Genomic DNA, 21576 nt, shown 5'->3' on the forward strand with positions numbered 1-21576 from the left:
ATTATAGATAATTTGTTGAATTTTAATTATAGATAATCTGTTCAATGTGAAATCTTAAATTTTAAATTAGGGTTAGGGTTAGGGTTTATATTTGTGAAATCTGTTTAGAAATCTGTTGAATGTGAATGTTGAATGGTTTATATTTATCTTAAATCTGTTTATAATTGTGAAATCTGTTGAATGTGAAATCAGATTTGTATTGAATGTGAAATCAGATTTCTGTTCAATGTGACATCTGTTGAATGTGAAATTTGTTGAATGTTGCATCTGTTTAGCAAAATTTAAATATTATGTTTGAAATAAGAAAATGAGGGTTATGGTTTTCTATTGAATGTGAAATCAGAAATGAGGGTTTTGGTTTTGAATTAGGGTTTTGAATTGATGAATGTGAAATCATTTTTCAATTAACGGTTTTAAATTGTGAAATCAGAAATGAGGGTTATGGTTTCAGAAATTAGGGGTTAAGAAATTTATGATAAGTTAAAATTTTTAAATAATGTTATATAATTTTTTTTAGGAACAAATAATTTTTACGTAATGAATAGATAATTATCTATAATAATAATAATAATTACATAAGAAAGAGAAACGTTAATTTGGCTGTAAAAATTATTATTAATTAGGTGATGTGGAGTAGTAATAACTTAAAATTAATAAAGTAACAAAAATAATTTTGTTCTAACTTTCAATTTTTTAAGTAAGAATAAGAAATTGAAAAGTAAGGAACAAAATTTGTGATAAGAAATTGCTATGGAAGTTTTCTCATCATTTTGGCCAGGAACAAAAAAAAAATATATATATATATATATATTGGAGATAGGGATATGGCAAAATAGAAAAGTCAGATAATTGAATTTTATGTCGGTGTAGGCCTGCTTAATATTTTCTATGGGTGACCCTTTAAGTAGTACACTAAAATTTTATTAACAAATTAAAAATCTAACTACTTAGAATGTTGACCCAAAAATAAAAAATAAAAGATAAAAGAAAACTTTAAAATATGCCATTGATGCCACATGCCCTTACGATAAGAAAAATTGGTTTGACTAAATTTATGCACTAAATTCAAATGTAATCGTGGTTAAATATAAAAGTATAGTTTACTTGAATTCCTTGCCCCATTTACGGTTGAATTTCATTTTCGAGTTTTTCCTCCTTAAAATTCATGACATTCCCTTTTATAAATTTGATATAAATAAATGACTTTTTAGAAGTGATCTACAAAAAATTGATATAAACATTAGAGGTCGAATAATTTGATCCACAAAAAATTAGAAGTTAAAACATTACTTTTTACCTCTTTGCCAAAAGAGGCCTTCCAAGTCGTCATGGAAAATGCTATTATGAAAACATTTGATATAAAAAAAAAAAAAAAAAACAAATTTGTTTAGGAGTTATGTTTGAAAAAATTAAAATATTTGATTTATAAAATGAGTCATTCTCGATAATTTTTACCCACTTGAATTATCCAATTGACTTATTCTCTATGCGCCTGCATTATATTTATTCAATTAAGTTATAACTTTTTATGATAGTCGGATGTCTGAATCAGTTTACGTATTTATCAACTAATCTTACAATCCACACCAAACTTCCATTCCACGTAGATCCGACAAATCTCAATTAATGAAACATACTGAGAGTTCAACTTGAGATCTGAAAGGAGCATACCTAATTTCTAACACATAATGAGAGCTCTTTAATATTAATGAAACTCAAGTTTGACTCGCTTCAGGTTGATAATTTTTTTGTTATGTTATTTTCCTAAGTTATTTCCTACGTTATTTCGGATGAGGTTATTTCCCTAAGTTAGGGAATAATGTCATAGGAAATAACCTATCAAATAACTTTGTCATTAAGGTCCCTATTGGTAGAGGGAATAATGTCAATAAAAGTAACTTCTCTTTAATTGTCCACAAATCTCACTAATTTGACCACCAGTTATAAAAAATGACGTGAACAATGTTTGAAATTAAAATTAAGTACAAGTCATACAAAATCAGTCGAGTTATTTGAACTCAATGAAAAAAATAATAATTTCATAGAAAAAGTTACACTATGATTTAAGATTTTTGTATGACTTGTCCAGTTTTGTCCAATCGCACTGAATAAATACGATACTTCATACAAATTATAGTATAAAATAATATGAACAGAAAAATAAAAGAAGAATCTTTGTAATGTCTTCATATTCAAAATTATTGATATATCTGTCTAGGTTACAAATCACGCTTTTAAGGAAATTTTATTTATACAAAAATTTTGAAGTAATTATTTTTTTAAAGTAAATCTGATTAAGAAAATTTGATTTATACATAACCATGCTGTGGTTAAGTAATTCTTTCTATCTTCAGAAAACGTGGTTGCAAACCACGGTTTTACTGTTGACCCGTGGATAATAATCACTTCTAAGCAAAATGTAAAAATTCAACAAAGAATTCAAAATCAGCACTCATTCTTGTTTGTCACAGACACTCACAAACACTCTCTCTATCCCTCTCTCTGACACACACACCCACAACACTCACACTCACATCAAACATATAGGCTTTTTAATATATATAAATTTTATTTTGTAAAATTCATACCAATATTTTATTATTATATATATATATATATAATAATTGATAATAGCAAATAATAATCAACTATATAAAATGATTATTTTTTTACTTTGATTCTTAAAATGTAAATTTTTTTTTTAGGTAAATTACACTGACACCCCTGAGGTTTATTTGAAAAAAAAAATTCATTGGAAAAAAATAAAAATAATTTGAAAAATAAATTATTTAAAAAGATAAATTAAATTAAAAAAAATTAATTGTTCTGAATTGTATAAAATAAAATTTATATATATTAAAAATTATATATGTTTCATGTGAGTGCAAGTGTTGGTGTCTGTGTCAGACAGAGAGATAGAGAGAGTGAGTGTCAGTGTCTGTGACAAATAAGAGGGAGTGCTGGTTTTGAATTTTTGTTCAAAATGTGTTTTGAAAACACGTTTTTACATATTTTACTTACAAGCGTGGTCACGAATATGTATAAATCAAATTTCTTTATGTATAAATCAAGTTTACCAACACTTTATAATTTATATAAGGTCACAACCTAGGGCCATTTCCCAAAATAAGTCAAAATACTAATTCAATTCCCAAACTAAGCCTAGTTTTGAAAGAATTTCCAAAATAAGCTAACTCCCGGTTCACAACCACGATTTCAACATTTCTGGGCCTGTCCCGCGTGGAATTTGGAAAATCTTAAAATCGTGGTTACAAAACGCGATTTTGATTAAGAAATCGCGGTTACAAAACGCGCTTTTAATTAAAAAAAAATATTATGAACTCGCTGTTCTGAACCACGATTTTACCCAAAAAAAATTTTCTTCTGAACTCACTGTTATAAACCACGATTTTAGTCCAAAAAAATTTTGTTCTGAACTTGCTGTTATAAACCACGATTTTAGCCAAAAATATTTTTCTTCTGAACTCGCTGTTATAAACCATGACTTTATCCAAAAAAAAAAAAAAGACTTATGTACTGAAAACATATATATTAAAATGTGAACAAAGCATCAGTTATGTTGTTGGTAGCTGAAGTGGTAGTGCAATGGTGATGCCGAGGTAGTTGTTTGAAAATTGAGTTTTTTGAAAATTGAGAAGGAGTTGGTGTGGTTTGAACCCACGCCTCTGCCTGGGCATCACCATTGCACTACCACTTGAGCTACCAACAACATAAGTGATGTTCTGATCACATTTTAATATATATGTTTTGAGTACACAAGTCCTTTTTTTTTGGATAAAATCGTGGTTTATAACAGCGAGTTCAGAACAAATTTTTTTTTGGCTAAAATCGTGGATATGTGCATACCTGATGAGAAGTATCGACCATACATATGATACACTTATCTAGGTGTCAAGTGTCTGATATGGTTACTTGATTTGTTTTCAAGAATCCATGTAACACAGACATTTTTGATAAATTTTAAATTACAACTTCAGAAGTAAAATAACAAGTCCTTATAAAATTAAGATGTTCATCACACAAATAAAATTATATTTATTTAATGATTACAAATGTTGTTACTTTCTAATTTATACAAAATTAATCCAAAATTAATAAAGCTGTTTTTTGACCTAAAATTTAGCTGAATTACATTTAATGGCACAAGAGCATGATCTTAATCATAATAAGTAATGTAAAAAGCATAGCATAAGAGGATGTTGTTAATTTTTTCATAAGTTGTAAGATGTATTTCTTAAAAAGCTAAAAAATCTAAGCCATTATCATTATTTTAACTCATATCTTAATTAAAAAATCAATAATGAATGTTGGATTATAATCGATGATTACTTAAATAAAGTTTTTGCGTCACAAGTAATTGTAATTGAATGACTATAATTTCATATAATTCTTTTACAAGTACAAGGAGATATAAGTATATTGTTGCTATTTTAATGTTTTTTGTCTTAATTGAAGCAAGTATATGGAGACTGTTCCAATTATTTTCTACTGGGGGGAAACATAATTCGGGATCCTGATGAAGGCGTAGCATATGATGCTAAGCCGAAAGGGATATATGCGGTGCAAATTGGCACCACGCTTAGCAATTTGGAGGAGATGTTTACGTCAAAGGTGGCAAGTTACGGGGAAAGTGTCCGATTGACCTTCAAATGTAGATATCCTTATTGCCAGTGGCAAGCACACAGCAAATACAAGATATTACCGATCAATGACGATGAGGCGTTGAACACCGTATTAAGTATCGGTGCAAGTTTTCAAGCACCAAATTGTTTGGAAGTCTACATTGATAAAGAGATTGTACACAATATCCCGAACATGACACATATGGATTCTCGTCCGTTCACTACATTGCTGACGCATGGGATTGACACAACAGCGTTTCAGTCTCCTATGTATGAATTAGATCAATGTTATCCATTGGGCTACACACAACAGTCATTTCAGGGCCATGGTGTAGAATCAAGTTCACGTGGTGGATATGGTTATGAATTTGACAGTAACACACAAGATGTGCCGACATGCAGCCATCATACCACTCCGGTTGAAGTTACTGGTAATATGGCTGAAACAGTGAACAAGGTGCAGTTTGCTGACAATGACATGTACGGTCCTGATGTCGCCCTAAACGATGATGACAATGAAATGTGTGAGGAAGAAAATGTATTAGGCAGATCAGATGATGATGATGATGAAGAATATGATGCCCAGGCTCCCGTTGAACCTGAAAATGCCCCCATTCCACCTAGAGTTGAAATCCCTTTCTATGACAACATTCACATGGGTGGTGATTTTGACATTAGTACCCGTGATGTCGTTCCCCGTAACCGGATCTGGAGTGCTGAAAATCCAGAGTTTGACAGAGGAATGGTTTTTGTTGATAAGAAGCAACTTCTATATGCTGTGAACTTGTACCATGCAACAAATAATCGAGAGTATAAGGTTGTAACCTCCAAGCGAGACCTTTGGGTGTCTGCTTGCAAGCGCGACTGCAGTTGGTGGTTGCGTGCATCTCTTAGTAGGAAACATGGTCTTTTGAAATAAAGCAGTACATAGGTCCTCACCATTGTTTATACCCACGAATGAACAGGGACCACACTAATATTAGCTCCAGTTACATTGCTTCTCATATTTTGGGACAAGTTGCGGTTAGTATAAAAAATAAATGTTTACATATACATACATATTTGTTTGTTTATAGTGTTCACATCTAGATAATCCAACTCATATTTGATTGTCGTATGCAGAATGAACCTGATATGCTAATTAAGAATGTCATCGAAGATATAAAAAAGACCATGAACTATAGTATATCATACAAGAAGGCGTGGCATGCAAGGGCAAACGCAATTAAAATGGTATTCGGTGATTGGGATGAATCATACAGGCAATTGCCTAAATTCATGCATGCATTACAGACATCTAATCCTGGCACCATCGTGACATGGAAGCATAGATATACCGGGCATGCAACCATTATACCCGTCTTCCACTTTGTTTTCTGGTCTTTCAAACCCGTCATCGATGGCTTTAGATATTGTAGGCCTGTTATAACTATAGATGGTACATTCTTATACGGTAAATACACTGGTGTGTTACTTGTAGCAACGATTGTCACTGCCAATGGCAAAATATTACCGCTTGCATTCGCTGTTGTCGACAGGGAGAGTTTGGAGTCTTGGTCGTTCTTCATTCAAAATATCAAGGAACATATTGTCATGGACCGACAGGGAGTGACTTTGATATCTGATCGAGCTGAGAGTATTTTAGCTGCTGTGAGGTGGCATTGGCTGAATCCCTCGCTCCAATTTGTTGGATATCATCGGCACTGCCTTCGACATGTTTGCAGTAACTTTAACACACATTTCAGAAATAAGGAGCTCAAACAACTTCTGTGGAAAGCAGGGAGTGCTGATCAACGACGAAAGTGTAATGGTTACTTAGATCAGATACAGGCTATTAACCAAGAAGCCATCGATTGGGTCTACAAGATGAATCCTGAGGACTGGGCCCTTGCATATGACGGTGGATATCGCTGGGGGGTATTGACCAGTAATGATGCAGAGTGCTTCAACAGCGTCTTGAAAGGTGCAAGGAACTTACCTATTTCAGCTATGGTTGAATTCACATTTCGACGACTCGTCAAATATTTTGACGAGATGGGAGCCCAAGCTGAAACAGATGTACGCAATGACTTCCAATACCCTAGAGAGATGCAAAGAACTACGGAGGAGGGTATCGCAAGGGGAAATACTTTCAAGTTGATATCGTATGACAGGTTAGTTTGTAATGTGAAAAAATTGTTATTATTATGTTGTTAAGTTAATTACATCTAAAAACATGAACTTGATTAGTTTGTTTCAATATTATCTTATAGGCCCCGCCGTGTATTTGAGGTGCAAACATCTTTTCACCGTGGACGAGGTCGCAATAGACAGATTGTGCGGATGAATCAACCCACGTGCAGTTGTGGGAAATATGAGATAAGACACTATCCATGTTCTCATATGCTCGCTGTAATGTCTAAATGCGGTGACAATCCATTCCAGTACGTTGATCCAGTATACAGGCTTCCTGTATACATGAGGGTTTGGGAAACTAAATTCAACCCAATACCGCATGAAGATTATTGGGATGATCCGCAGTGGACCTTAATGCCTAATGACCTTCGTCTGCGAGAAGTAAAACGGGGTCGTACATCTATGGCTCGTATTCCGAATGAGATGGATATATCAGATAGGCGTTTGACAGCTCGTTGCAGTGAGTGCCACCAGACAGGTCATGACAGGCGAACATGTCCGGCGCGACTTGGTCGATGAAGACTATGTAATACTTACATGTAATATATCATTTTGAAATTCTTCATTTGTAATAGATCATTTAATTATGTATTTTTAAATTCTTTATTTGTAAACGGGGTCGTACATTTGAAGTGTGTATTACAAAATGTGTACTTGAGTAAAAAATGTGTAATGCAAAATTGAAAATGTGTACAATTTATTCAAACTTTTATAATTTATTGAAAATGTGTACTAGTTTTTAACGGAGTACTTGATTCGAAATGTGTATTACAATATTCTATACTTAATCACGTAGTTCTTCTACCATTTCAAAATTTCATATTTTTGAATAAATTAAATATCGAATGCTGCAATCATTGTTCACATTTTATAATTTAAAAAATTTACAAATTTAAAAAAAATTAACCTATTATAAATTAAAATTTTAAAAATTGGAATGCTGCGGTCATTGTTCACAATTACAAAATTTTATATGTATTTTGCAAAATTTATAATTTATTCAAACTTTTAGCATTACAAAATAAATATTTCAGTTTTGTCAAATATGCCATAAATGTAATCATTAATTTTGAATTGCTTCCGTGTAAGTGGCACATAAATTTGTCTTTTTCTCGAACCCATAACATTTACTTCATTGTATTTTACATCGTTCAGTACAAAATCAATAATTACAGTTTTCTCTGTTATTATGTTATGATTAAATGAGCTTTTGATATGGATCAATAATTTCAGTTGTACAGGCTTCATGGCACATGTACCTGAGGAGGTTCCACTGTTCAGACAGGCACATCGGGCTGACAGTATGTGGGACCGTCCGGTATGCAATAACGTTTGTTGCACTTTATGGCTACAATTAAAATACATTGCATTTTGTTGTATATTTCGGGATATGTTATTATTTGAACTGGTAATTCTGTTGTGCAGGATGAGGCACGCACCGTGTTGACATGCCGTCGGGCAGATTCTGGATTGTGGGAGCATCCGTTGGACCATAGAGTCTTGCAGTATCTATTACGCGCGGGATTCTATGGTGTGTATCGTATCGGGCACATTCGACTGGACCACGCACTCATCACTGCTCTCGTTGAGAGGTGGTGCACAAAGACTCATACATTCCATTTCCCGATCGGAGAGGCCACCGTCACGTTGCAAGACGTATCCGTCCTATATGGTCTTCGGGTTGATGGCCGAGCAGTTACTGGAGTTGACTTTTCTCTCGCGACGGGGCAGTGGATAGCCCTATGTGCTGAGCTATTGGGAGTAGCACCTACACCAGCAGATTTACAGCCAGGTAGAGTGAGGGTGAGGTGGCTGGCCAAGCACTTTGCTCATCTTCCAGATCATGCTCCAGATGTGTTGGTACAGCAGCATACCCGAGCATATATTCTGTGGCTTATTGGGGGGGTTACTTCTCCCTGATAAGTCACAGAACCTGGTCAAGCTGATGTACTTGCCATTGCTGAGAGACATTGAGGAGATTAGGCAGTACAGCTGGGGTAGCGCGGCTCTAGCATAGTTGTATAGGATGCTATGTCAAGCAGCTCAGGTGGGTACGAGGGAGATTGGAGGACCACTTGTGTTGCTACAGGTTAGTAACAATTTTATTACATGTCAATTCATATTTATAGCCATATATAAGTATTGTAATTGTGTTCAAACTATTGCAGATTTGGGCATGGGAGAGATTGATTCGCATTACCCCGTCTAGGCGGCAACCGGTTGGTCCTGGTGAGCTTCCTATGGGTGAGGGGGACATGCAGTTGCGCACCGGACCGCGAGGTAGCCGGTGGAGGGTTGACATGGGCCACGAGGTCATCTCGACCCACGTAGTGGTAGTTTATAGAGACCAGCTGGACCGGATGATCGAGGGCGAGGTATGAACTTTTTTGATTGCGTTTTAGTTGTCTTCTTCATTGTATATGTTTTGAGTTCACGAGCAAAATTTAAATTATTTGTCGTCATTGTAGTTTATCTGGCAGCCTTATGCTGGGGTCCTCGATACACTCCCCGACTACTGCCGACTGGGTCAGGAGATATGGATAGCGAGAGTGCCACTTATTTGTTTTGACGTGGTTAAGTGGCATCTCCCCCATCGTGTCCTCCGACAGTTTGGTCGGGTGCAGTCCGTGCCGGATCGGTTCGACACTGAGTGGCAGTTGCACGTCACTGATAGGCGTGGCCGAGCTGGCACTGACTGGCGTCTGTTTTATATGCGATATATACAGTTGTGGGATGCCCGCCGGGACAGTATTGTACAGGCTGACTACAGCGATGAGGTGATCCCCTCTTCCGACCCTTACATGTTATGGTATCAGCGACATACACACCTACTAGTCGGGAATCCGAGCCACGTGTTTGAGTCTGGATATCAGGGAGTTGGCCCTTATCTTGAGGCATTGGTGAGTATCATATTATGTGTCAGATAATTATTAAAATCATACTTGATTTACTTTCAGTGAACTGTAGCTTAATAATACGTCTGAATGTTTGTTCAGGTGGCTGGAGCTGGGAGGTCGTTTCACTTGGCTGAGGACGCCCATTTGAGACGTGATGCACAGCATGCCTTGGAGGCCGTTGCAGAGATCCGGGAGTTATTGTACCAGGCATTCCAGCTTGCCCATCGGGGAGATCGTTTGCATTTCGGCCACTACGGTGTACACACTTCAGCAGCTGCTCCAGATACATCAGCGTCGTCCACGTCAGCGCCTTCCACTTCAGCGCCTGCCACATCAGCTCCTTCGACACTGCCTTCGACCCCACCACATACTACCCCATACATATCTACAAATTCCCTCGATGTACTTCTTACGCAGCATACTGGCATACCTTATGTGCCTGACCCTGATTGGACACCGCCCTGATACATGCATGACGTTGTTACCCCACCCACCCAGTTACCACCACCAGACAGTTCGACCGCGACCATGAGTACACATGATGCAGTTCTCACTGACATCTCCCACGTTGACGCTGAGGGCCATATTGAGCCCCCCCCCCAGAGCGCGCGGGAGAGGCCGAGGTTTTGGTCGTGGCGGACGTCGTGGCAGAGGTCGGGGTGCCGGCAGAGGCAGAGGTCGAGCTCCAGCTGCAGATCCTGATACAGTTGCACCAGATGATGGAGTTTCACAGCTCACAGCAGTATCCGATCTTCCGCCACAGCCAGGATCAGGGGCAGCACATGCAGTAGAGGGGGAGTCACAGTCACAGGCTCCACAGGAGCCAGATATTCAGAGAGTCTACCGTAGGAGACCGAGGAGAGAGGTCCACGGTTGGGGTTGTGGGACTGGGGGCAGGTTAGGGCATTAGCGGGTGTGATGTGGAGTGTATAGTTTATTTTATTTATAGTTTTTGTATATCAAACTTGTACAGATGATGTAAATGTGTCATACTTATTTCTTCGAAAAATATAATTTCACAATTTTTTATTCTTACTTGTTTTGATGATTTTCCATAAAAATGAAAACGAAAACAGGAAAAAAATGATAAGAATTGATAGGATTTTATGATTAAATGAGATTGGAGGACCACTTGTGTTGCTACAAGTTTGTAAAAATTTTATACAACAAAAATCTGGGAAAAAAATGTGAACATTGCATAATGGATAGTTGTGGGGAGCAATATGAACAAAAAGGAAACAAAATAAATATCTAAACAAACACAAGTATTTCAACTATCGATCGATATGAACTCATACCTTGTTCATTAAGTATCATTATTATATTCCACATCAATAATACATGAAATCATGAAAGTCTAGTTCAAGTAGCATTCTTCAAACTAACAATAACGGAGAGAAAGTAAAGGTAGAATTACAATAAATATTCGAAAACATTTGAAATATCTCCCTTCATTGATAAGATAAGTCGTGGATAAGCATTAAAAATTGCATGCATTACAGAAATGGTTTGGGTATTCATCCAAACAATTTCATTCAGTATCATCATCATCTGACATCTTAATATCAGATTCATACATAACATCCATGCTCCAGGCGTAGTACTGGTGTGCATCATCCATTAACCCATCTTCGGCACGCTCATTTGCGGTCTTCATTAGTCCGGACCTTTGCAAACGTTGGGTCATGCAATTAACCTCGTCGCGGATACGATGCAATGCCCTTTGCAACAACTGTGGAGTGTCAGTTGGCATACTCATGGCTAACCGGCGAGGAAATTTAAGATTTACTTCACGACATAGCTCAACGAGAACGTTTGCTCGAGTTTTGCAAAATTCCCACTCAGCTCTCATGGTATTGACAGTGGCACGTGAGTAACGAAGATTTGGATTCGTTGGGTATTCAAAGTCATCTCCATCTGCAACCCAATAGCGACCCATTGCTGAATATAGATCAACCACCGTATATCTCATGATGATATCGCTCGAAATAGCTGTAAAACTTTTGTTATGGTATGATGCGATATTTATACCATATATACACATGGTAGCTGTATGTATGAAATTATTGTAATCAACTATGCATCAGAGTTGTCACGTCAACTTTTATGAACTGAACAACTATGCATCAACTTGATAGGAGTTGTCACTTCGACTTTTATGAATTGCATAATTTATTGTTATTCCAAAAAAAAAAGTAAAAACATAAAAAAAAATAATAAAATAAAAACCAAGCTGATCAACCGACTAAACGTCTGAAGTAGTCAAATTTCTCTGCCTGAATTTTTTTTTAAAAAATAAATGTGAAATTACAATTTCAAAATCTTTAAAATATTTTTAAATTCTTTGAAATATTTATTCAGAAATTTTTTTACTTTTTAGGTGTATTGACATATTTATCAATTTATTGTTATTTTGTTATGACACCCCCTCAAAATTTTAATAGATTGCATAATTCACAAGGGCACAGTACGTATGGTACGATAATAAATTGTAGCTCGGCGTGGTGATACGTCCAACATTTGTCAGTGATGCTCACCAATTACTTGAACCGGTGTAATAATTTGGATGCTTTGTTTTTTCCTCAGATGCTATGTGATGCATGTGACTTTGTGCAGCGATGCATGTGACTTTGTGCAGTGATGCAGTGATGCATGTCGCTTTATGCAGTGATGCAGTAATGCATGTGACTTTCTGACTTTGCCATGCTTATATAGTTTGTCACTTTTTCCCTCACATTACGTGATGCATGTGACTTTCTGCAGCGCAAGTAAATGCTTTATTTTTTTTTATCACATTGCAGAATATACAAAAAGAAACAAAAAATGCAAACAGGAGAAAATAGGATGACTGTGAAGTTCATTAAGTGAAAATAAAATAAAATATAGGTTGTTTATGAAGAATATTAGTTTAAAACAAAGAAAATTTAAGGATTTAATTTCATTTATAATTTTTTGAAAATACCAATTTGTACTGAAATCGTCAATTCCAAGTCACTACTTACTGTATTAAAAAAGTAAGCATGAAAAAATAGTTTCATGGGGCGATGTGACAACTCACTGCATATTGTTTTATTTGACAACTCACTGCTCCAATATGAAGGGATTGCAGTGTCATCCTCTGTCCTACAATGATGACTTTATCTGACAACCATGTTCGTGACTACATCACAGGTACACAAAGTCACGGGTACTCAGGATTGTATGAAATGAAAAGCTAAAAAATAATATCACGGGTATCACTTCTTCCATAGTGCCCTAGCATGCATTATTGTCACTAAATCATCTCTAGTTAACCCTCAGTATGATGTCTATAAATAGCGACAACCCCAGTATGATGTTTGTTCAAGTCATAACAATAGTAATATATCTACAATTACTATTATTATTTGTTTGTTTATTTTAGGAACAATGTCTTCAAGAGGTGCAGGAAGTTCACGCCAACAAAGAAATCCGAAAGTGTGGCTGCTACCTCCATTTAGTTATGACTACAAGAGCGAAAAGTACTCGAGTCCGAAGGATTATTATGCTGGTATCCGAGCAGAATGGGCGTTCAGGGTAACGGAGCAAGAAGGATTGTTTAATGATCTACGTAACTTTGGGGCACTGGTACCTCATCGTCGTTCATTAACCATGGCTAGACGAAATGTCAGTGACTATGAAAAAGCAGTTAGTAGAATTAAGAAGGAGAACAACAGAATGTTGATGCGAAGATGTCGACATTTCATGCTTCAGCTAGCCACCGAAATGGCAGAAGCAAGCAGCAGAGATTTGAAAGTGATTGAGCGAAATAATGTCTTAAACAATGAAAAATATCTCTCTGACTACTACATGTCAAATGAGGAATGAGAAATCAAACACCTTTATCTTTCATATATATTTGTATGTTGTCTGGAGTGTAAGACAATGTTGTTGTTCATCTAACGTACGGATGTATTTGAAGTATTTGTTTAATGAACCTGAAGTTTATGAAATAACTACATTTATAACAGCATATTTATTAGTTCATGACTTTCTTTATTGAATTGCAATGAGTTAATGAATGTTCTAGATTAACAAATGGATTAATGTATGTTGAATTATGTGAATACTTAAAACACATAAAACAGAACATGTAGCTCGGTGAAAAGCCTCCCTTAACTGGGCTCGTGAAATAGAGATCCTGTACGTAAAGAATTTCAATCTCCATCGGGAAAGAAGAAAGAGTCGCCTTCCAATTCCTGAAAGTCCAGTCAAAATGATGATTCTAGTAAGCAATTTAAAACCCAATTGGTTTACCTCAACACCAATTTGATATATGTGTGATTCTCAATTTAGAAAGTCACATGGCAACAGTGAACTCACTGATTTACCCTACAGTGAGCATGCCCTTATTTTGTGGGTATATGCAGATGGACTGTCAGGTCATGTGACTTGGTGTACACACTTTGGTTTTCTCAATTTTTTGCTCGACTTTTTTATTACACTGACAACTCATTTCTTATTAATATATGTGCGATTCTCAATTCTGGATTAATGAATGGATTAATGTATGTTGAATTATGTGAATACTTAAAACACATAAAACAGAATAGGTAGCTCGGTGAAAAGCTTCCCTTAACTGGGGCTGGTGAAATAGGGATCAATTTACAAAGAATTTCAATCTCCATCAGGAAAGAAGAAAGAGTCACCTTCCAATTCCTGAAAGTCCAGTAAAAATGATGACTCTGGTAATAAATGAGGGGTTGACAGAAAACTAAACTCAGTGAAACGAACTACCGCCTTCAATAACACATAAAACAGAACAGGTAGGTCGGTGAAAAGCTTCCCGTAACTGGGCCTCGTCAAATAGGAATCCTCTACGTAAAGAATTTCAATCTCCATCAGGAAAGAAGAAAGAGTCGCATTCCAATTCCTGGAAGTCCAGTAAAAAGGATGACTCTGGTAAGGAATGGGGGGTTGACAGAAAACTAAATTTCGGGGGCTGGACAAACAAGCTCAAAGCCAAGCGGTTGGTCCAGTTGGGGGACTAATAAAGTTCAGACAAACGAACTACCGCCTTCAATAACACATAAAACAGAACAGGTAGCTCAGTGAAAAGCTTCCCTTAACTGCGCCTCGTTAAATAGGGATCCTCTACGTAAAAAATTTCAATCTCCATCAGGAAAGAAGAAAGAGTCGCCTTCCAATTCTTGTAAGTCCAGTACAAATGATGACTCTGGTAAGGAATGGGGGGTTGACAGAAAACTAAACTTCGGGGCCTGGACAAACAAGCTCAAACCCAAGTGGTTGGTCCAGTTGGGGGACTAAGTTTAAAACCCAATTGGAATTGTGTAGAAACTAGAAATTGACGATTCTCTTAGTATAGAAACTAGAATTGTAACCAGTTCTAATGACGCTGATTTGTTATTTTTCGGATTTATACCCAAAGAGAACAACACTTCTGAAATTACTGTGTAACACCAGTTTTCCAGACAGATTTTAATGCACTAGTTTTCTGGACAGATTTGAATGCACCATGATATTCACAAACATTGGTGGCCAAGTACTCCTACCTAACCCACGTTTCACTCACAAGGTCCACCATTATTTTAAAGTTGATTTCAAAAGTTGAGATTGTAAATGTTTCCCAAAATATTACAAATCGAATAATCAAAAGTTGATTTTAAAATAATTCCAAATGACAACAAAAATTCAAATAGTCATACTTTTCCCGTTGATAGAAATAGTAGGTCATAACAACGAATGATGCATAGCTAAGTGAAACACAACATTGCCTACATAAGCTTCATTTTTTCAAACATTGAGTAGTCAAATCGTGGAGAGACTTGTCAGTATATGCAGATGGATTGTGAAGTCATGTGACCTGGTGCACAGGCTTTGGTTTTCTCGATATTTTGCTCGATTATTTGATACACAATGACAACTCATCTCTTATTGATATATGTGGGATTCTCAATTCAGAAAGTCACATGGCAACAAAATTCACTGATTTACCTTACAGTCAGCATGCCCTTATTTTGTGGGTATATGCAGATGGATTGTCAAGTCATGTGAATTGGTGCACAGGCTTTGGTTTTCTTGATTTTTTGCTCAATTTTTTTATTACAGTGATAACTCATCTCTACTTGATATATGTGGGATTCTCAATTCAAAAAGTCACATGGCAATAGTGAATTCACTGCTTTACCTTACAATGAGCATGCCCTTATTTTGTGGGTATATGCAGATGGATTGTCAAGTCATGTGACTTGGTGCACAGACTTTGGTTTTCTCAATTTTTTGCTCGAATTTTTTATTACAATGACAACTCATTTCTTATTAATTTATGTGCAATTCTCAATTCAGAAAGTCACATGGCAACAGTGAATTCACTAATTTACCTTACAGTGAGCATGCCCTTATTTTGTCAGTATATGCAGATGGATTGTCAAGTCATGTGACTTGGTGCACAGACTTTGGTTTTCTCAATTTTTTGCTCGACTTTTTTATTACAATGACAACTCATTTCTTATTAATATATGTGCGATTCTCAATTCAGAAAGTCACTTGGCAACAGTGAATTCACTGATTTACCTTACAGTGAGCATGCCCTTATTTTGTCGGTATATGCAGATGGATTGTCAAGTCATGTGACTTGGTGCACAATATTTCCTTTTTTCTGGTTTTTCATTCTACTGACAACTCATACCTTGTTCGTTTATGTGGGATTGTCATGCAGGGCCATATTTGTAAAGCTGTTCATAACCAACTATATAAACGACTAAAGGTGAAGACACAACCTTACAACTCATTTCGCCCTACGAAATTATCATTCATTTGTTTTAAAAAATTAGCATGGCTACATGGTTCATGGGAGGGAGTGGGAATCGCAGAGGTGGTAGGAACTTGCAAAGGGGTGACAGTTCACGACGAGGAGGGGGAAGGGGAAGTGGCGATGCTGAAGATGAAACACCATTTGCTTCGTTAGATGCCTCTTGTGCTTATCATGATAGGTTTGGGAAGCGACATTTTGTCATGCCCAAGTACTATCGAGATCCATGTGGTTTGGTGGAGGAACCATTAGATAATCAAACAGGATATGGTTTAGCAAACGCTAGACTTCTGAAGTGGCCCGCACTATTTATAGAGCGAGTCCAAATGGAAAGATTATGTCGGGAAAATCGATTGAAGGTGCCAAAAGCACGTTCTGTTGAGATCCAAAAGGAAGATCCTGATAATGTTGATCGACTATGTGAAAGACTACAACGTGAGATTTCTCAAATGAACCGTAGGTTAGCCTGCGATATGCAGCTATACATAGTTAAGAAGGATGCCCAGAAGAACAAAACAGAACCAAATGATGCGGCTATCAAGGGTATCATGGAGGATCCTCAGCTTGTCTCTGATGCTGAGCTTTCGGATTGTTCAGACTCTGAGCCACCTACCGATTTAAGCGCGAATTAGGTGTTAATGTCTACACTTCGGCAATATTAGGTCATGCATTAATATGTAATGTCTGTGTTAGAGTAAGTGTTTCCGTAATGAGATGGTCAGATTGTCTGGCTAATATTTGTTTGTCTAACTGTTATGTTTATCTATGTATTGTGTGTTCAGTTCATGGTGTCCACAATGTATTGTTGTTCGAGACTTATGTTTGTACTACTTATGTATTTTTGTGGGAGACTTATGTGTTTTTTCCTCAAGGTTTTATGAATTACATTATCAGCTTCTAACCCAAAACAAAGACAACAAAAAAAAAAATTATTTAAATGAAAACGGCTTTAGTAAAGCCAAAACCAATTTCTGAATAACACATTTTAACCCAAAACAAAGAGAAGAGAAAAAAATAAAAAATATCAAAGTTTACATGAAAACGGCTTTAGTAAAGCGAGAAGAAATTTATGAATTACATTATCAGCTTCTAACCCAAAACAAAGACAACAGAAAAAAAAATATTATTTAAATGAAAACGGCTTTAGTAAAGCCAAAACCAATTTCTGAATAACACATTCTAACCCAAAACAAAGACAAGAGAAAAAAATAAAAAATAACAAAGTTTACATGAAAACGGCTTTGGTAAAGCAAGAAGAAATTTATGAATTACATTATCAGCTTCTAACCCAAAACAAAGACAACCGAAAAAAATATATATTATTTACATGAAAACGGTTTTAGTAAAGCCAAAACAAAATTCTGAATAACACATTCTAACCCAAAACAAAGACAAGAGAAAAAAATAAAATATAAAAAACTTTACATGAAAATGGCTTTAGTAAAGTGAAAAGAAATTTATGAATTACATTATCACCTTCTAACCCAAAATAAAGACAAAAGAAAAAATATATATAGTTAAATGAAAACAGATTTATTAAAGCCCAAACAAATTACTGAATAACACCTTCTAACGCAAAACAAAGAAATAATAATTAAAAAAAAATTGACATCAAAACGGCTTTACTAAAGCTCAAAAAATTTATGAATTACATTATTACCTTCTAACCCAAAACAAACACAAGAAAAAACAAAATAAATTACTTTAGTCAAACAAAATAAAAAAATGCTGAATTACACATTCTAACCCAAAATAAAGACAAAAGGAAAGAAAAAAAAATTAATATGAGAACGGTTTTAGTAAAAGAATTTTAACCAAAAAAATTATTCTGAAATATATTATCACCAAAACAATGACAACATAAACAAAAGAACGAAAATTTTTTCTTTAAAGTTCAGTAAAATTGAAATTAAAAAAAAATTACGCTAAAAGCGCGGTTCATAAAAAAATTTGGCAAAAAACCGTGGTTCTAAAGAGTGAGGTTAAATTTTTTTTTCATAAAACGTGGGTTTTGATGAACTCGTGGTTACAAAGAGCGAGTTCATTAGAAATTTTTTTTTGATAAACTCGTGCTTACAACAGCGAGTTCAGAACAAAAATCCTTTCTGCTAAACTCGTGCTTTCAAAAAGCGAGTTCATCCTGGGATAAAATCGTTCTTGTGAAAAGCGAGTTCAAAAGAAAAAAAAATTAATCAAACAAAGAAAAAAAAATAATCAAACTCGCGTTTTCTAACAGCGAGTTATTAATTAAACTCGCTTTTCGTAACAGTGAGTTTCAATTTTGGCAGGTTTCAGGCGACAGGGGTGGAAAAGTGTTGAACTCGCGATTGTGAACCGCGAGTTAGCTCATTTTGGGAATTCTTTCAAAACTAGGCTTAGTTTGGGAATTCCCTTATTATTTTGGCTTATTTAGGGAAATGCCCCCCTAGAATTCATCATAGCTTCCAAGTTTTGCCCTTGTAGGAGCTTTTCCTTTCCTCATTGGTACAAACTTAAGGAGGAGCACGTTTTGAGTGGTCGGGGCTCTTTCTCTACTGGGGCTGAGTTTGGTGCTGTAAAAAGCGTACAGTCATGTACTGTCATTCAGATTTTTGCCATGTTTTTATTTTATTATAAAAAGTCAGGTCCTACCATTCGTAGTTTTTGCTAAAATAGTAAAATGTATTGCCCTCAAAAAACTCAGTTTGTTTTAAAGAAATTTAACCTTTTGATTCCTCAAACATTTTAAAAGTATTCCAACCGTCAAATCTTTTTGTATAAGATGATATGTCTTCTTTAAATGTGACTCATCAAATAATAGTCTCACATCTTTACAAAATGTTAATCTTCAAGGCTAAATATTGCTGACAGTTCATGTCTGATAGCCTCTCTACAGGCTATCAGGTCCAAATTCCAATCATGCTCTCCAAGTTTTTAATGAAGGGTCTACTTTATAAGCTTCATCTTCCTCTGTGTCCCTCCCATTCCACTTTTTAAACTTCCAAACAAGGGAAAGCTAAAACTCGCCTATAGAGGTGGGTTTTGTCTATAGTCATCAAAAGTATATACAATGCTATCTCAAGATTCTCTAGTTAATTTAATATTGTGGAGGAAAACAATTTCTTTTTTTCTTGTCACATGCCTTTGTTCTGATGTACCTTGATTAGTTTAGTTCCGTACTAAAATATGGTTTCCTTAAGATGCATTTCATTGTTAGTTAGCACTGTAGGGCTTTTTTTTTCTTCTTTCCCCCCACGTGACATTAAATCTCCGCTTGCTGGGTTAATGAATGTTTTGTTTGTGTATATTTAACTGTATTAAATGTCCAACTATGAGAAAAGCTTCAAACAACCAATAAGGGCAGATACTGACTTTCACCATGCATAAATATACAGGCCTCCAATGCCTACCTTGAGTTTCTGCGTGGGCCTGGTGTCAAGATTCTATTTGATTTTGTCAAAGAAATGCCCCAGCATCCAACCATTAGTGGGGGGTTTGATATTTCTTATATTGTTAGTACACTCTTCTTTTCATGGGTCATTCTACAACTATATCCGGTAAGCATTTAAATGGTCTGCCAGACTAGGAATTTTTTTAGTGAATTGTTTTGAGTCTTGCATGTTCTACTTTATTGCTAAAAATCTATCCATTCTATCAAATTATACTTGACAAGGCTTTTATTTTAAGAATTTCATTAGATTTTGTTTTTCTTTATCCTGACTGTGAGATCATGATTTGAATATTCTAGCACAAAGAAAACTGAAGCCACCAAGATAGGTGAGACAAAGACATAATTGAGATTTTCCTCCAGATATGCCCCATAAAAAATAAAAGAAAGTGTAAAAAATTGAAATGAATATATCTGCTGAAAGTTTGAAATAAATGCATCCTAAAAATTGTCAACATATTGGAGGTGTATGGGACTGGGTGTAGTCATCTTTTCATGAATGTGAGCGACTATTCCGTATCAAAAAACTGTTCTTTAGCAAAATCAATCTTCATAAACTGATGCTTTTTTTTTTTGATCGGCAAAAAAAACTTTATTGATGAACAAACAAGTACAATGAAACAAGTTAAATACATCAATAAAGGGCATGGGAGTGCAACGCATCACAATGAGCAAATTGATCCCAACTAGGTTGGCACCAAAGAGATCATCCTATCATTTGCTAGCACCCCATAGTTGGTGAGGGACCAACAAAAAGAAAAAACACATAACCAAGGTAGAACAGCCCCCTGAACAACCCAACCATTAGCAGCAACATACAACAAGCAATCAGGCAACTGTAATAGGGACTAACTAGCTGAGTGTGTTGCTATAAGAAAAACCAAAGAGATCAACAGCAGCCTTGTGATAAAACCAACTAGAACAGCAATAGCCTTGTGAAGACCAAATAGATACTCCAACAAGCAATCAGCAAAACAGTGGCAGTCCACTCCAGCCCCAGACAGAGATGCTCTGACTGAAGACCAAAAAACATTGCGAAACAAAGAAGCAATAACACCCAAGCATCACAGCAGCACAAAACTAAATTAGACATGCAGCACCGGTTTACCAGTAGATCAGATCAGATCACACCCTTCCTTCACCGAGCATCCATTTGACAGCAGCACCCAAGCATCACAGATCAGCCTTGAACCTGCATTGCCTTTGAACTACACTCCTTGAATTCCCATGAACAATATTGCAGCCCTTTAGTCATTCTAAAAACTCAGTAAAATCAGTGAACTGCTGGTTTCTTCAATATTTCACCAGTAGATGCTCGGATCAACTTTGTCAGCAGCCCTGTTCTATCCAGCAGAACAAATCAGATTAGCAGCTGCAGGCTCAGACTGCTCCAGAAGACTACAGACTGACTACATGCTAACAAACTCCACAGGACATCCATACAAGACCCAGATTTCAACACAAAGCAGCTCAGAACAGTTAAGAACCTCCTCTGATTTGACGCCAATTGAAGATTAAATCATCAACGGAATAAGGAAGATCTTTAATAGATGCTTTCAGCCAAAGTATTGCTCTAATTTTGATATTTTCACTGAAGCCATAGAGACTAGGTTGAGCCTCTGCAAAGACACATTCATTCCTAAG

At 35.9% G+C, this 21576-nt stretch overlaps 1 protein-coding gene across 1 annotated transcript; it reads left to right on the plus strand.

Moving 5' to 3' along the window:
- The first annotated feature begins 5870 nt into the window (after positions 1–5870).
- LOC145812763 (uncharacterized) lies at positions 5871–7524 on the plus strand. Its single transcript, XM_082907945.1, has 2 exons — positions 5871–6796; positions 6896–7524. The coding sequence occupies exons 1-2, from the start codon at positions 5874–5876 to the stop codon at positions 7335–7337; spliced, it is 1365 nt and encodes a 454-aa protein (XP_082764071.1). The 5' UTR covers positions 5871–5873; the 3' UTR covers positions 7338–7524.
- The last annotated feature ends 14052 nt before the right edge of the window (positions 7525–21576 follow it).

This window comes from Camellia sinensis, chromosome 15 (genome assembly GCF_055761805.1).
Source record: "Camellia sinensis isolate YWXY chromosome 15, ASM5576180v1, whole genome shotgun sequence".
Taxonomy (NCBI): Eukaryota; Viridiplantae; Streptophyta; class Magnoliopsida; order Ericales; family Theaceae; genus Camellia; species Camellia sinensis.

Bases quoted from the DNA above. Each gene is read 5' to 3' on its own strand.
- LOC145812763 (XM_082907945.1), top strand. From the start codon at position 5,874: ATGGTATTCGGTGATTGGGATGAATCATACAGGCAATTGCCTAAATTC. The intron at 6,797-6,895 runs GTTAGTTTGTAA...ATTATCTTATAG, and splicing joins AAGTTGATATCGTATGACAG to GCCCCGCCGTGTATTTGAGG.